Source organism: Scyliorhinus torazame, chromosome 9, assembly GCF_047496885.1.
Source record: "Scyliorhinus torazame isolate Kashiwa2021f chromosome 9, sScyTor2.1, whole genome shotgun sequence".
Lineage (NCBI taxonomy): Eukaryota > Metazoa > Chordata > Chondrichthyes > Carcharhiniformes > Scyliorhinidae > Scyliorhinus > Scyliorhinus torazame.
In genome coordinates, this window is record NC_092715.1 from 32,965,588 (window position 1) to 32,982,150 (window position 16,563).

A 16,563-nucleotide genomic window follows, 5' to 3' on the forward strand; every position below is an offset into this window, starting at 1 on the left:
ATCGATCTAAATAGTCGTATGGTAGTACACAACTTGAGTATTGCTGGAAAAAAGTACATTTTTCATCTTGCACTCATCATAACATTCGCAAGAATGAAATGTAAAGGAAATCCACAATTTTATACAGCTTGAGAAGAGAGTGCCGATTGGTTGGTAAGTGCGCTCTGATTGGTAGAGGCGCTGCCATGGAGAAAGCACCAGTTGATAATGACTGACGGTTAACTGCCAAGCATTGTTTGACATTTAAACCAATTGAGTCTGGGCACGGTTTTCCAGTCCCATTTAAGGCAGACAACATGGCAGGGTGGAGTGGAAAATATCGTGAGTCAGTGGCGTAGCAGCATTGTCGTTGAACTAGTAATCCAGAGACTCAGGATAATGCTCTGGAGACCCAGGTTCAAACCCCACCACAGCAGATGGTGAAATTTGAATGGAATTTTTAAAAACCTGGAATTTAAAAGGTCTAATGATGGCCATGCATCCATTGTCACTTGTCGTAAAAACTAATGCCCTTTAGGGAAGGAAATCTGTCATCCTTACCTGGTCGAGCCTACATTGGACTCCAGATCCACAATAATGTTGACGCTTAAATGCCCTCCAGGGTGGACAGTAAATGCTGGCCCTACCAGCGACACCCATGTCCCATGAACAAATTTTTTTAAAAACAAAAATCGGTTTTACATCATCGCAAAGCCAGGTCACAACAGTATGCTCCAGCGGTCAATGGCGAGTCGTGTTTCCTGCCAAGGCACATCGGGAACATCAATTTTACACATTTGCAACTCATTATAAGCTCTGCTCGCCAAAATCATCCCACCCTCGCCCTGGATCATCCAGACATTTTGACGTCCAATTAGAACAACATGTTTCACAACAGTACATAAGCGATGTGCAACTGCCAACCTGCACTTTGCTCATGATGCCGAGGTTCCTTCGTTTACGGGCACGCACACGAATCAACGCCAGGCTTTGCACACGGTGCCACATCGCTTTGAAGGGTGTCCCACAGACAGGTCTCAACCTACCAGACCAGTGGTAAGTCAGGGTTGGCTTTTCAATGGCTGCAGGGTTAGGGCTGCCCTGGGGAAGGGGAGGACCTGGCCTCAAGCAGGAGTAGAAGCTATAGTGCTAGGCCTGTACTGGGGAGGTGGGCTGGGGGGGGGAGGTTGTAGTAGTGGGGAAGATCGGACTCCGACAGATGAGGGTGCCAGGGCTTAACATCCTTGGTGCCAGGATGAGGATGCTCAAAGATTATATTGTCTGCCAGAAATCACCATTTGAAATTTACAGCAAGTGCTCAGATGAAGGGATGCACAGCACTGCATTCCTACTTTGTAAAGAGAACCTTGTCTCCACAATAGACCGCACTAAAGGGTGACAGATGCTTAAAGTTGGACTTTGAGTCCCAGACTAATTGTGTGGCTGAGGTGACAAGATGAGCTTAGCAGATGTAAATTCTAAAAGTCGGAAATGGGGTTGGGTGACAGGAGCGCACACAAGCTCCAAGTACAGGTTCGTGGCATGAAAACCCTGCCGAGAGATGGCGAGCACATGGAATTGCACAATATGAGCTTTCTCCATGTGTGATCATATCTTGCCTTGGATGTGACACTTTCACCTTTCAAGAATTTTTAAAAAAAATTTAGAGTACCCAATTATTTTTCTTTCCAATTGAGGGCAATTTAACGTGGCCAATCCACCTATCCTGCACATCTTTGGGTTGTGGGGGTGAAACACACGCAGACACGGGGAGAATATGCAAACACCACGCAGACAGTGACCCAGGGCCTGGATTCGCACCCGGGTCCTCAGCGCCATAGTCCCAGTGCTAATCATTGCACCACTGTGCTGCCCGTCACCTTTCAAGAATGCCTCAATCTTACACGGCCAAGAATAAGCATGTCAATTGTTGCAATTGTATAGGGTGTCGGTGAGACCACATCTGGAGTATTGTGTCCAGTTTTAGTCTCCTTATTGGAGGAAGGATGTGGAGGCATTGCAGACGGTTCAGAGGAGATTCACCAGATTGAATCCACGGATGCAAGTTTTGTTTTTATAAATTTAGAGTACCCAATTATTTTTTCCAATTAAGGGGTATTTTTTAGTGTGGCCACTCCGCCTATCCTGCACATCTTTGGGTTGTGGGGGTGAAACCCACACAGACACGGGGAGAATGTGCAAACTCCACACGGACAGTGACCCAGGGCCGAGATTTGAACCCGGGTCCTCAGCGCCGTAGGCAGCAATGCTAACCACTGTGCCACTGTGCTGCCCTCACAGGCGCAAGGGTTGATGTATGAGGAGAGATTAAACAGTTTGGGCTTGTATTCACTGGCGGTTAGAAGGATGAGAGGGGATCTGATCGAGGTATATATAATACTAAAAGTGATTTATAAAGTAAATGGAGACCAAATGTTCCCCCTTGTTTTTTTAAAATTTGTTTTTATTTAAACATTTTCAATAATTTTTACAAACCACTACAAAAAGAAAAACAACGAAAAGAAAACATAGCAATAAAGCAGACAACAACTTAACCATCTAACAATGTAACAAAACAAGGTGAGGCATCTGCCCTTTACAAATGAAAACCATCCACCACCCAAACCACCCCACCTCCCCCTCCCCTCTCTGGATTGCTGCTGACCTCCACCTAACGTTCCACAAGAAAGTCAAGGAACTGTTGCCCACCGCCTGGAGAACCCCTGCAAGGACCTTCGCAAGGCAAACTTTATCCTCTCCAACCTGAGAATTTTCGCCATGTCACTGACCCAAGCCTCTACACTTGGGGGTTTTGCATCCCTCCACATTAACAAGAGCCTTCTCCAGGCTACCAAGGAGGCAAAGGCCAGAACTCCAGCCTCTTTCAACTCCTGCACTCCCGGATCGTCTGATACCCCAAATATCGCTATCCCCCAGCTCGGTTTTAACCGAGTACCCAAGACCTTGGACATAGCCTTTGCGAAGCCTTTCCAAAATCCTTTAAGTGCCGGGCATGCCCAGAACACATGGGCGTGGTTTGCTGGGCTCCCTGAGCACCTCACACACCTGTCCTCCACCCCAAAGAGCTTACTCATTCTCGCCACTGTCATATGCGCCCGGTGCACCACCTTAAACTGAATCAGGCCCAGCCTGGCGCAAGATGAGAAGGAATTGACCCTGCCCAGGGCGTCAGCCCACAGACCCTCATCCAGTTCCTCACCCAGCTCCTCCTCCCACTTGCCCTTCAGCTCCTCCACCGAGTCCTCATGCAGCTCCTGATATATTTCCGATATCTTGCCATCCCCTACCCACACGCCCGAGACCACCCTATCCTTTATCCTCCAGGCAGGCAGCAGCGGGAATTCCCCCACCTGCTTTTTCACGAACGCCCGAACCTGCATGTACTTAAAGGTATTCCCCGGTGGGTAGCCCAAATTTCTCCTCCAGCGCCCTCAGACTAGCAAAAAGACCCATCAATGAACAAGTCCCCCATCCTTTTGACACCCGCCCTGTGCCGACTTAGAAACCCCCCGTCTATTCTACCTGGAACAAACCTGTGATTGTTCCGTACCAGGGCCAAGACTGAAGCCCTTGTATCCCCCCCACCCCCCCACCCGTGCCGTCTCCACTGCCTCCAGATCCCCAATGTCGCCGCCACCACCGGGCTCGTGGTATACCGCGTCGGCGGAAGCGGCAACGGTGCCGTTATCAGTGCCCCCAAACTAGTATCTTTACAAGGCGCCGCCTCCATGCCACCCCCTCTCCCTCCATTACCCATTTCTGAATCATGGATATATTCGCTGCCCACATGGTGCTGAGCTCGGCAAGGATCAATGAGGTCTTCAAGGACTTTTATGGCAAATTGTACGAGTCAGAACCCCCGGGGGGGGGGGGGGGGGGAGGAGATGAGGCAGTTCCTGGACCAACTGAGGTTTCCACAGGTGGAGGAGGGGCGAGTAGAGGGATTGGGGGCCCCGATTGAGATGGAGGAACTGGTTAAGGGGTTAGGGGGTATGCAGGCGGGCAAGACCCCGGGACCGGATGGGTATCCCGTAGAGTTTTACAGGAAATTCTCGGAGCTGCTGGGTCCGCTGTTGATGAGGACTTTCAATGAGGCTAAGGAAAAGGCAACCCTTCCCCCGACGCTCTGATCTCGCTTATCCTCAAGCGAGATAAGGACCCATTGCAATGTGGCTCCTATAGGCCGATTTCGCTCCTTAATGTGGATGTCAAGCTATTGGCCAAGATTTTGGGCACTAGGATTGAGGACTGTGTCCCGGGAGTGATCAATGAGGATCAGCCTGGGTTTGTGAAGGGCAGGCAGTTGAATACGAATGTGCGAAGGCTCCTGAATGTGATCATGATGCCCTCGGAAGGGGGGATGCAGAAGTGGTAACGGCAATGGACGCGAAGAAAGCCTTTGATTGGGTGGAGTGGGAGCACCTGTAGGAAGTGTTAGGCAGATTTGGGTTTGGAGAGGAATTTGTAGGGTGGGTCAAATTGTTGTATCAGGCCCCGGTAGCGAGTGTGTCAATGAACCGGCTGCGGTCAGGGTACTTTAGATTACATCGAGGGACGAGGCAGGGGTGCCCCCTGTCCCCCCTGCTGTTTGCCCTGGCGATCGAGCCGCTGGCCATGGCGTTGAGGGAGTCCAGAAACTGGAGAGGGTTGGTTCGGAGGGGAGAGGAGCATCGTGTTTCACTGTATGCAGATGACCTGCTCCTGTACATTGCGGATCCGGTGGAGGGGATGGGGGAGGTCATGCAGATTCTTAGGGATTTTGGAGACTTTTCGGGGTATAAGCTGAATGTTGGAAAAAGCGAGCTTTTCGTGATACATGCTAGGGGTCAGGAAAAGAGACTGGGAGAGCTACCGCTTAAGATGATGCCCTCGGACATTGGGCATTCGGGTGGCTAAGAGCTGCGGGGTACCCCTTGTATGGCAATCTATTTTTTAAAATATAAATTCAGTGCACCCAATTCATTTTTTCCAATTAAGGGGCAATTTAGCGTGGCCAATCCACCTATCCTGCGCATCTTTGGGTTGTGGGGGCGAAACCCACGCAATCACGGGGAGAACGTGCAAACTCCATACAGACAGTGATCCAGAGCTGGGATCGAACGTGGGACCTCGGCGCCGTGAGGCAGCAGGGCTAGCCCACTGTGCCACCATGCTGCCCTGTATGGCAATCTAGAACGTGAGGTTGCAGATATAGATTGAGGGCGGTAGATTTAGAACTGAGATGAGGAGGAACTACTTCTCACAGAGGGTGGTGAATTTATGGAACTCGCTGCCCCATACTGCAGTGAAATCTGAGCCATTAAATGGTTTTAAGGAGATAAAAAAGTTAAAGGGAACAGATAGGGACGGTAATTTGAGACCAGGAAGAGATCAGCCAAGATCTGATTGGCTGAATTGCCTACTTATGCTCCTAATTCCTATGTACCTATGACCATGTAAAACATGTGAATGAGGTCCGTTCCATAAGCACACTTAATATTAAGTTGGAGATATCACTGACGTCAAGAATGATCAAAGAAGGACGAGACACTGTAGTGATAGGGAAGCACAACATAAATGAGATACACATGATAGAAACATCTACGATAAGTGGGAGGAGGGACCATGGTGTTACATCTGATTGACAGCAACAGAGCTCATCCAGGAGGTATATACAATAGGAGATGCAAAATGGATGTTATTCTTTTTACATTTGAGGCAAGGTTGAGAAGGCAGAGCCTTCATGAATAACCTAAGCACAAATGAATAATATGGTAAATGAATTTCAGTGCCAGTGTGACTCTAGTTACGCCGACCGTACGTCCCAAAGATTTGTGGATCCTATCAAACAGCACGGACAAGATACAGACTGTACCTTACCAGCCATGCTTGCAAAACTCAACAGTATTCAACATTGGATGCAACTCCACGATTGGGCAACGCTTGCTAAATCGGGATATTCCAAATCTTTCAAGCCACGGTCCCCTAGTGACCTCCCAAGGGCATCAGAGAACCCCAGGTATTCTCATAATGTTAAATCAGTCGAGCTGCTTGGTTTAAATTTCAGACGATGCTTTGTAGTTAATTGTCAGCCACCATCAACTGGTGAAAATTTCAGACAATGCTTTGTAGTTAATTGTCAGTCACCATCAACTGGTGAATTCTTCATGCCAAAGCCTCTACCAATCAGAGTACACTTGCCAACCAATCAGCACTCTCTTCTCATAGTATAAATTGTTGTTTTCCATTGCATTATATCCTTGCAAATATCCTGATGAATGGAAGACAAAAAGCTTCAACAAAAAATGCCTTTTTTGCAGCAAAGCTAACCAGATCTCACAAGATACCGCAATCAGTAACCCAGCAAAATGGCAAGAACCCACTTAACCGTGCTGACGCTGGATCTAAATGGTGTCCAGCATCTATTGGCTTCCCCAGGAAGATCCCAGTCGGATGCTGATTAGTACTGGTCCACACAAGCATCGTGGACCTCCCCGGCCATTGGAGGCCCCTGGGTGGTCAGGGGCAGAGCAGAGTGGCTCCCTGACTCACCCCTTGCACATGAGCACCTGGTCACTGCCAGGCTGGCAACTTGGCACCGCCACCTTGGCAATACCAAGGTGCCTGGGTGGCACTGCCGAGGGTCAGGGTCTGAGGGGGACATGCCCGTGAAGGAGGGATGGATGGGGGGGGGGGGCGCTGAGAGGGTATGAAGGGGCCTCCTGAGGGTGGGGTCCTGAAAGGGGGGGGGCCGAAAGAGGGTACGGGAAGGACTGAAAAGGGGGCCCCCTCGTTGACCCCATAACGGAGTGCCCTGGTGTGGGGGATAATACCCACGTGTGGGGGGGGGGCCTCAAGCTCACTTGGAGATCGGAGCATCCTTTCAAAATTGTGGCCTGATCTTCTGAGGAGCTGGTCTGGCCAATGAGTGCAGCTCCCCAGTGATGAAAATAATTTGAAGTGTGGACTAGCCAGGAGCGAAACTTCCCAGGGCCCAAAGAAAAGACTAAATTGTGGTTAGATGGTGATGGGGAACTCGCTGATAGAGCCAAGAAGAAATTTGCAGCCAAAGCTGCCTGAAATGACATTTAGAAAGTTTTCCGTTAGATCGCGCCCGTTATGTTAAAAAACTTGTGCAGCATCTTGGTTAGATTACATGAGTATAGTGAACAGTTCTAAACTCTATCGTGAAAAGATTGGAGAGGATACAAAAACTTTCTAAGAGAATGACACCAGAATGGAGAGATTATGCCTATCAGAAAAGGTTAAACCTTTCAGAAAATAATAATAATCTTTATTGTCACAAGTAGGCTTACATTAACACTGCAATGAAGTTATTGTGAAAATCCCCTAGTCGCCACTCTCCGGCGCCTCTTCGTGTACACAGAGGGAGAATTCAGAATGTCCAATTCACCTAACAAGCACGTCTTTCGGGACTTGTGGGAGGGAACTGGAGCACCCAGGAGGAACCCACACAGATACGGGGAGAATGTGCAGACTCCACACTGACAGTGACCCAAGCCGGGAATTGAACCTGGGACCCTGGCGCTGTGAAGATTAATAGGACTTGTTTTTTTTTCTCTGGGAACGAGAAGACTGAAGGCTTTAATGTTATGGAAAGGTTGGCAGGGTCGACGTAAAGAATTCCCCACCGCTAAATTTAAGGGACCCAGAACCACAAAGCAAAAATCTAATCATAATTAATGAAGAGCTTGAGTAGGATGGGAGAAGTGCACAGTATGACTAGCCTCACTACTCCACAGGTAGCACCATTAGTTTACTCCCCAAAATGGCCAATTGTTTACCTTCACTACCGTTACCCAGAATAAAAGAGACTTTAGCCAGCCTTCTCTCAATATACAACAAACTTATTAGTTTAATACGAAACCAGCCTTGCCAAATAGAAAGGCAAAGCTCAATAACACACTCTGAAATATGGATGTATATTAACTACTCTTTTGAGACAACCTAAAAGACGCACAAAAAAAATAAAAATAGAAATTCTGCTACTGATTCATGGGAAAAGAAGAGATGGTGCCGTCCTTAAAATGGTGTCCGAGTTATACAATTATCCTCTCAACACTGATCTGCTGAACAGTCAATGACTCTTGCACTGCTTTGCAGGCGGACTTGAGGAACAATTGCAGGTACTCTGTTCCAGCATAAAGAGAAACTTAGGAGCAGCTTATATTGACTTCGCAAAGGTTGCTGTCTTCTTTTCACACCAGTTGGTTCTTCTTCTCAAAGCAAACACAACTTTTAAGCACAGTTTCCAAGGCATTTTTTGTCAGAGCCATAAACCACAATGTGGTCCCTTTTGTGTGCAGTCCACCAGGGTAAAGAGGTATCCAGCTTCTTTAAAACTGCTTGGTTACCTTTTCTTGTAAAAGGCTATTGTTTTTTTAGGAATGGCAATCGGAGGCCTTCATTAATCCTCTATGGGATACTGCGCCAAATTCTACGTTTGGGAGATGTTGGGCGCGATTCTCTGGCCTCGCTACGCTCTTGCTCTAGCGTGACGAGGCCGGTGAGTAGCGAGAGAGGACAAAAACGAGATCCACGCCGGGTGCCAAACCATTTGCGATGCCACCGGCCCGCTCCCGTGGGTGAAATCGGGATCTCGCCGTAATGTGGCGAGAAACCAATTATCACCACTTAAGCCCCATACAATCAACGAGAGCAACCCCATATCCAGCAGCCTCCCAGCAAGTAGTCACGCTCGCGCCGATTTTTACTTCTTTTAAAAAACGTGAACCTGGCGGGAGGACTTGTGTGGGGAGCCAAGGAGGTAATAGCAATCTTTGCTGACAGGCAAAGAGCCCGGAAGCGCTGGGCTTGCCACCACTGGGCTGGGCTGGGCGGGGGGTGGGGGACCATCCGCAGGGGTGAGCCGATGTGGGGGTGGGGGGAGGCGCTGGGGGAGTCAATCGCTCGCGGCACCACTGTGCCAACCCCTGGATACCAACCCCATTCCGGGGGCAACCCTTGTCACTTCCCGTCTGCCTCACCAATCACCCATAACCCCCACCGACTACTGAGGACTCTGGCTGCGCAGCTGAAGGCTATCGCTAATAGGGAATTGGCAATCATGGGTAAGTGAGCACTTGACGCATGCCTGGAGCGATGGGCAAAGGGTCCAGGGGTCAGGTCGCATTGTGGAAGAAAGTGATAGAGGCATCATAATGGGGGACGACGCCGAAAGTTGTTTAATGTGCTGTACAATAGCCTATTCCCGATAGTGCCGCCCCCTACCCCTGCAAGGTGCTGCCTCATCAATGGGGTGGAACCCGGGGAGCTTTAGGACACCGTTGTCACTCCATGGCACTCAGCGTCCCCTCGTCCCGATCAGTGCCCATTGGGCCCTGGGGTTCACCTTGGAATGGAGGGGCAGCCCTAGCTGCCCCCGCATCATCTGTCTCTGCCAGCCCTGGCGGTTCCTCATGGTCCGCACCATAATGTCAACACCCTCAGCAATGCTTCTCAGTCACTGGGACATGCTCTGCAGTGCCTCAGCCATGCCCATCTGCGAGGGAGACATGTCCCGCAGAACCTCATCAAGGTCAGCCTGGTACTGGGTGACATCCTCCAGCGGGGCGGTCAATCTGCCGAGGCCCTCAGTCGTGGCCGTCTCTGACTGCGTGACACCTTGGACACCTTCACTCATGGTGCCAATGTCGTGCACCAGGCTCTCCACTGCGGCCACCACCCTAGCAGTGTTGATCTCGGTGTCACTCATTGCCGTCGCCAGCTCCTGCGCCCGTAGCCTCTGGGGCTCCTCCAAGTGGCTATGGATCTGCTGGGGTGACAGTGACATCTCCCTCTAAATGTCCTGGCTCCTCCCTAACATCTCCATCAGCTCCGGGTAACCCTGTTCCAGAGGCTCAGCATCAGGTTGGGACCCATGTTGGGTCCTGGGATCCAGCAGCCTTCCAACTGCTGTCTCGCCTGGGGGTTCCTGCCTCCACCTGATGTGCACCATCAGCAGTGTGGTACTTACCAGAATGTGCCCCAGATGCCTGACCACGAACATATCCCACCGAAATCTGTGTGCCTGCGCTGGTGGAGGGTGGGGATGACAGGTGTGCCGTAACCACGGGGGCCTCCTCGGAGCACTCCTCCGAGGTGTTCTCCTCGGAGTCAGAAGAGGGCCCCCCCCGGGATGGGCCGTCAGCTGGAGGAGAATGGACAAGAGTGAGTGGGAGGGATGGGTCAGTCAGTAAGGCAATAACTACTCACATTTGACAGGTTGCCCTGGTGGAGCCCGATGGAGCTTCACCTCTGCGGCATCCGCCAGCCTCCGTGTGAGTGACCGATCTGTCCTCGGCCACACCAGTCACCTCCAGGTTCCTCTCCTCAAAGGAGGTGAGGATTCCCACCGCCAGTCTTGGCTCTTTCCCGTCGATTGTGGGAGAGCTTTTCCTGAGAAGACAGAGAGAGCATCGTTAGCCACACATGTGGTTCAGAAGTGGGAGAGGAGTGAGAAGATGCGGTTGGGGGCAGGGAAGGGAGAAGGAGGGCTGGGGGCCATTTGGAGAGTTGGGGGAGTGAATGCTCCCTTGGGGAGGCAGCGGCGGGGCAGTGGCATTGGTGTCAGCTCACTCGTATTGACCTTCTTCCTGCACTGCTGACCAGCCCTCTTAGTCATACTGCTGGAGCTAATGGCTGCCGCCACTTTATCCCTGGCACCACTGGCTGCCTTGTGGCTCACCCTCCGGGACCCCCAGGCGAACAGGACATCCCTCCTGGCCTCACCGTGTCCAGGAGCCTTCCCAGTTCAGCGTCCCCGAATCTTGGGGCCAGTCTCCTCGCTGCCATTGTTGCAAGCTGCTTAGGGTTGTCTGAGCGAGTGCAGTTTAAGTGCTGCTCGACTTTGTTAGTGGGCAAGACTGACGAGCAGGCGGACTGACGAGCGTGGTCCCGGCAAATCAGCTGCCGAGATATTTGCCACGAGAAGCCCATGAGCCTCATTAAGTGGACCAATTAAATTTGAATTGCATTGCCGGTTTCGCTGGGCCGAGTGCCGGGAAACCTGTGCCAATTCTCGCTCGCGACAACACTTGGAAATATTTCTGGAGAATCGGGGGGGTTGATTAGCAAGGCAGGACATGCAAATGGACCAGCACTCTGCTTGCACGAATTCTTAGCAATTCCTGGCCCAGCAGGCATTCTAACCACTGGGGCCAGAGTTAGTGCCAAAGAGCCTGGCAGCTGGAGTTGTTTTTAAGCGCTCCACTTACTAAACACTGCAGCCGCTAAGATGGATCAGAGAAGACCTGCACGAGATTAAGAGTCCGAGATAGACCCACAGCTCCATGCAGTGGGAAGTGGAGGGATACCCTCTTCCCCAACATGGGCCGCAGACTCAAACCCGCCCTCCTGAGCACTGCCTGGGAGGGGACGACAGCGGCAGTTAGTGCTGCCAGTCTCACCCGGAGGTCACAGCTGGTGACCTGGATGGATGATGGTCACTGGTGGGTCCTCTTCCCTAAGAGGGGCAGAGAACCAGGGAAGGTTCCAAAGGCTGCGGTGCAGTTGTCCTCTGGTTCTAGTGAGGTCTACTAATCCCCTGCTTCCTCTGCAATGGAGCAGTGCTTCTGAGGAGTGCCAATGTCTGGTGGACTCCTAATTGAGCTTGATAATATGGCTGGGGTATGAGGGTGTCCAGAGGGACGGCCTGGGTAGGGTCCTAGATGACCAGAGGCCTTCTGAGCATTTACAATAAAATGCAGTACTCACGCTGGAGAGACACCTTGGCCGGGATTCTCCGAGCCTCTGCGCCAAAATCGCGCTCGGCGTGGGGGCGGAGAATGGGGTCTCAGACCCGCCGCGCCAGGACACGATTCTCCGCAGACCAGAGAATCGCCGCGCGCGCGGTCGATGCAGCACCGGTCGGGGGCCGTTGAAAGAGGTCCCCGTGGTGATTCTCCGCGATCGACCGGCCTTGTTCCTCACAGCATGGTTCCAACCTGGTTCCACCCGGCGCGAGCTCAGACTCGCGTCCGCGCTGGCTGTCCTGGTGGGGTGGGGGGGTGATCAGACTTTGGGGAGGGCCTCCACGACGGACATGCCCGCGATCGGGGGCCACCGATCGGCGGGTGCGCGTGATCCAGGGGGCAGCCTATATTCTTCGTGCCGACCCCCATGCAACATGGCGGAGCCACACAGTGGGCCAGCGCGAAAACTGCCGCCGCGCGCATGCACGGACCCGTAGCTGGCCGCCACGCACATCCGCGGACCCGCAGCCGGAAGTGCTGGGCCCCATATTGGCAGCAGGAGCTGCGGGACGCACGCTATCCCTCTTAAAACCGGAGACTCACTCTGGACTTTTTGAAAAAAGTCTGGAGTGGTTCGCCCCCGTTTTTCGGCGGGCATGGGAACATAGCCCCATTTTCGGAGAATCCCGGCCCTTATTTCTCAACAAACTGGGCCTTCAGTTCGAGGTTCGCATTCAGGCCTCTATCTTTCTGGCAAAAAGCTTTATTTCACCTCAAACTTTGCTGTCAGCTCATGGTTTGACTTCAGGCATCTGCAGTGTCAAGAAAAAAGCACTCAAAGGCTTGCTGGAGAGCAAGACAGCCTTCCAGTTGCTTTTTGGAGAGAATTAGCTGTATCTTTTTGGAGAGAGTTAGTTGGATCTCTTCACCGGGCTGCCAGAATCTAAACTGAAACCAAACTCCAGCCTTGGGACTCTGAAAATCAGTGGGATCAGATCCAATCACCACCTTTTACCGGCAGAGCATATTCTTTTGGGTCAATTCATTGGCCACCAGCCAATCAATCAAACCGAATCCTCACTGATGCCGGCCAGTATGCAATCACCAGTTTAAACCAGCCCAGCCTTCCAGATTCTTCTGTTTGAATTAAAGGTACAGACATCTTGCAGGCTGCTTGTCTTAAAGTGAGATGTCCATGAATCGTCCATAGATCAAAAGTCCAACAACAAAATAAAAGAAAGGGGAAATAAGAGAATAAGCAGGAAGGACTCTTACACTTTCAAAACATAAATACGTCCAGAATTTTCTCAGAAAATGGTTCATCTTCTAGGACTGGTTACTGTATTTATGACCAGGCCAAGCAGCCTTTCAAATCTGCTCAACCATTAAAATGATCATGGATGATTGTCTGCCTTAGCTCCACCTTCCTGCGTTTATCTCCATATCAATTTATTCCTTTAATACTCAAAAATCTAGCAACTTTTTTATATACTCAACTCATTTTCACCATAATGCAAATAGGGAATTAAAGAGCAAATTCTACAGCGAGAGATTGGTTGAAATGTGGAGCTTGCTACCACATGAACAGTTGAGACTGATCGCTTATCTATGTTGACGGACAAGTTTTACAAGAGGGAGAAAGGAATAGAGGGATGTGTAGGTGCATAAGGTGAAGACAGGTGGGAGGTTAAGCATCAGCATATATCTGTTGGGCTGAATGGTCTGTTCTTGTATTGTTCCAAATTATTACCACACCTAGTAGTGCTGTAAGGCAGACTTTGGTCTGTTTCCATAGCTAGTAATTCCTGGGACTGATCGTTAATCAGAGGCTTATAACTTGAACGGTGCTACTCCACTTCAAGAGTGGCTGACCAGGAGCCTCTCCCGCTCTTCCCCCGGCCATTGGCATGTTGGAAGGATTTGCATGTTGACACTCAACCTGTTGGACTGCATTATAAACCCACCTTCCTTGGCCATCGAGCCCTGGGGTGGGACTCAAACCAGAGCTTCTGGCTCAAAGACAGGGACACTATCCATTGTGCAACAAGATTGTATTGTAAATACTATGAAATTACAAAGGTTGGAACGGTCTATGAAGGAAAAGTAATTGAAGGGCTATGTGAGAATGGTGGAAAACTGTGGGAAAATTTGCTTAAGTGGAGGGGTAACACTGACGTGGACGAGCTGGGCTGAACACTTTGATTCCATGATATGTTTTCAACACATCTATAACATTTTAATCTATTCGCCTTTTCACTTTGCAGATTGTTTACATGAAGTGTATGATCACCAAGAAATTCCACATCATCTGAAAGTGTCAATTTCACTCTTTGTAACTAGTCTTTTTATACGTCTGCCCCTTGTGTACGCTCAAAATTAACATGCGTGTATTAAAAATGTTGTACAGTCCCGGTCCCAGGTCACTGTCCGTGTGGAGATTGCACATTCTCCCCATGTCTGCATGGGTCTCACCCCCACAACCCAAAGATGTGTAAGGTAGGTGCATTGGCCACGCCAAATTGCCCCTTAATTGGGAAAAAAACATTTTGTACAGGTATTTATTTAAATAATTGTGTTTAAAAATGGATGGGCATGAATAGCCTTTGCTCATTATTTGTCATCTTGTGTTCTGTGTGGTTAGAATCTGACAATAGCTCATGGGATGCGGGCGTCACTGGCAAGGCCAACATTTGTTGCCCATTCCTAATTGCCTTGTACCGAATGGCTTGCTCGGCCATTCCAAGAGCGGTAAAGAGTCAACCACATTACAAATTTCCTTCCCTAAAGGACATTAGTGAACCAGATTATGGTCTTGATTCAATTAAAATCTTGTCCATTTTTAGGTGTTGATATATCTTGATGCTCATTGTGAAGTTGGGCCCAACTGGTATGCACCACTTGTAGCCCCCATTTCTACAAACAGGTAAGGCAAACTTTTATTTCAACCTGGTTCAGGAAAGGCTCGGAGAAAAAGGCTGTGAAAGATCATGCAACCACTTCTAATGGATTTAATTAGCTTGGGGATTGTTATTTATTCAGATGTGATGATACAAGATTTTCTCCCTCTCCCGCCCCATCTCGACACCAGATCAGCACGACAGTATTAGATTGCGTGGTTTATTTGTTTCTTGCTCAGGTATGTGTCTTCCACCTCCACTATATTGCCAAAGCATCCTTGCGGTTTGCTGAGACTACTGAGAGTGTTTCATTTTACCCAGCAGCCCAGGATCACAAAGCATAAAAGCTATGGGCCCTCTCCAGCCAAGGGGATCAGAGGTGCAAGTCCCAGGATCTGACTATGAATGTGGTGTGTTACAATTAGGAATGAATTGAAGTGTGTTGTTCATGTCTTGCTTCAGTGAAATACATCAGCACTGACACTGGGAGGCTCTGCAGTGAAAATTTTAAGAGTCTTTTTTGGAAGACTGCATGAGAGAAATTAAATTGTGTGGCAGATGAAAAGTGATAAAATCAGCAAGTTGAGAAAATAAGGGCAGGAAGATATTCTGATAAACATTTAAGATCCCTGGGGTGCTATTTGAAGAAAAGCAGAGAATTTTCCCAGTGTCCTGGCTTGCATTCTTCCATTTACCGACTGCACGTTACCAAAAAGGATTGACTTGTAGTTTATTAAATTGCGGAACCGTCCTGTATGCAAAATGACCGCTGAATTTTACCTACATAAGCTGCTGCATTTCAATGCAATCTATTATAACTTGAGTGTTTTGAGGTGTTTGTTTTGTGTGACAACATTGAATGAAAATGCAAGTCTTTCCTTCCTGAATGGTGGGATCATTGTGCTTATCCCTTCATCAGTGCAAAATGCCTTTGTACATATTTGCATGAGTGAGAGTTGATCTCCATCAAGTGAGAGTCTAACCACACCCCTTGATATTAATGGCTTTACCATCATTGAATCATCAGAATTGACATCCTGGGGTCACCATTGACCAGAAACTTGGTTTGATAAGCATCATACCTAACAATGGTTGCAAGACCGGGTCAGGGGCTGGATATTCTGCGACAGTCACTCATCTCTAGACTCCCTAAAGCTTTTCCACTACCATCAAGGAACAAGCTAAGAGTTTGTTGTAATGTTTTCCAAGTCACACCATTTTGCATCTAACATATATTGCTGTTCCTTAATCATCACTGGGTCAATATCCTGCAGCTCCCTATTTAACAGCACTGTTGGAGTACCTTTACTACATGGGCTGCAGCAGTTCAAGGCGGCAACTCGCTACCATCTTCTCAGAGGCAATTCGGGGTGAGCAATAAATGCTGGCCTTGGCTGCCATACCCACATCCTATAAATAAACAAAAAGAATTATGTTACATCATTGGAGATGAGGTTAGAGGAGGTGGGGGGCGGGGTTTAAGAAGATGGTTGGTAATGAGGAAAATATGTCCGGGCTTTGCAATCAAAAATGATCCTGAAGTCTTGAGCTGGGTTAGCAGAGTAGAGCAGGATCCAGTAATGCTAACTGTGGCCCAGCCAGATCTGGCAGGAAAGGCTAAACCAGTTGCACACCATTATAGTTTCAAGCTTGCATCCCTTGGACTTAATGGAATGAGGATAGTGACCATATCGGAGAGAATGACTGAGCTGAAAGAGGTGTCACTGGCAATAATTGCTCGCCTTGCCAGCAACGTCCAGATCCCATGAATGAAGAAAAAAAGACTAGCTCACCACCAACTTCTCAAGGGTGGTTAGTGATGGGCAGTAAATGCTGGCCTTGCTGGCAATGCAAATATCACAAAAATAATAATATTTTTTTTAACTGCTTTAGTTTGCACAAAATTATTAAGTGATCAATAGCTAGGCATGTCTGACAATCAAAATGCTTGGTGATTTGGATATTACAACCTT

General features: G+C 49.3%; 1 protein-coding gene across 3 annotated transcripts in view; it reads left to right on the plus strand.

The window, feature by feature from the left end:
* galnt7 (UDP-N-acetyl-alpha-D-galactosamine: polypeptide N-acetylgalactosaminyltransferase 7) overlaps positions 1-16,563 on the plus strand; it is a 186,613-nt gene that overhangs the window by 128,559 nt on the left and 41,491 nt on the right. For all 3 annotated transcript variants that reach the window (XM_072515757.1, XM_072515759.1, XM_072515758.1), the window contains exon 5: positions 14,537-14,616. In XM_072515757.1, the coding sequence (XP_072371858.1) occupies positions 14,537-14,616 (80 nt within the window). The remainder of the gene's footprint in view (positions 1-14,536; positions 14,617-16,563) is intronic.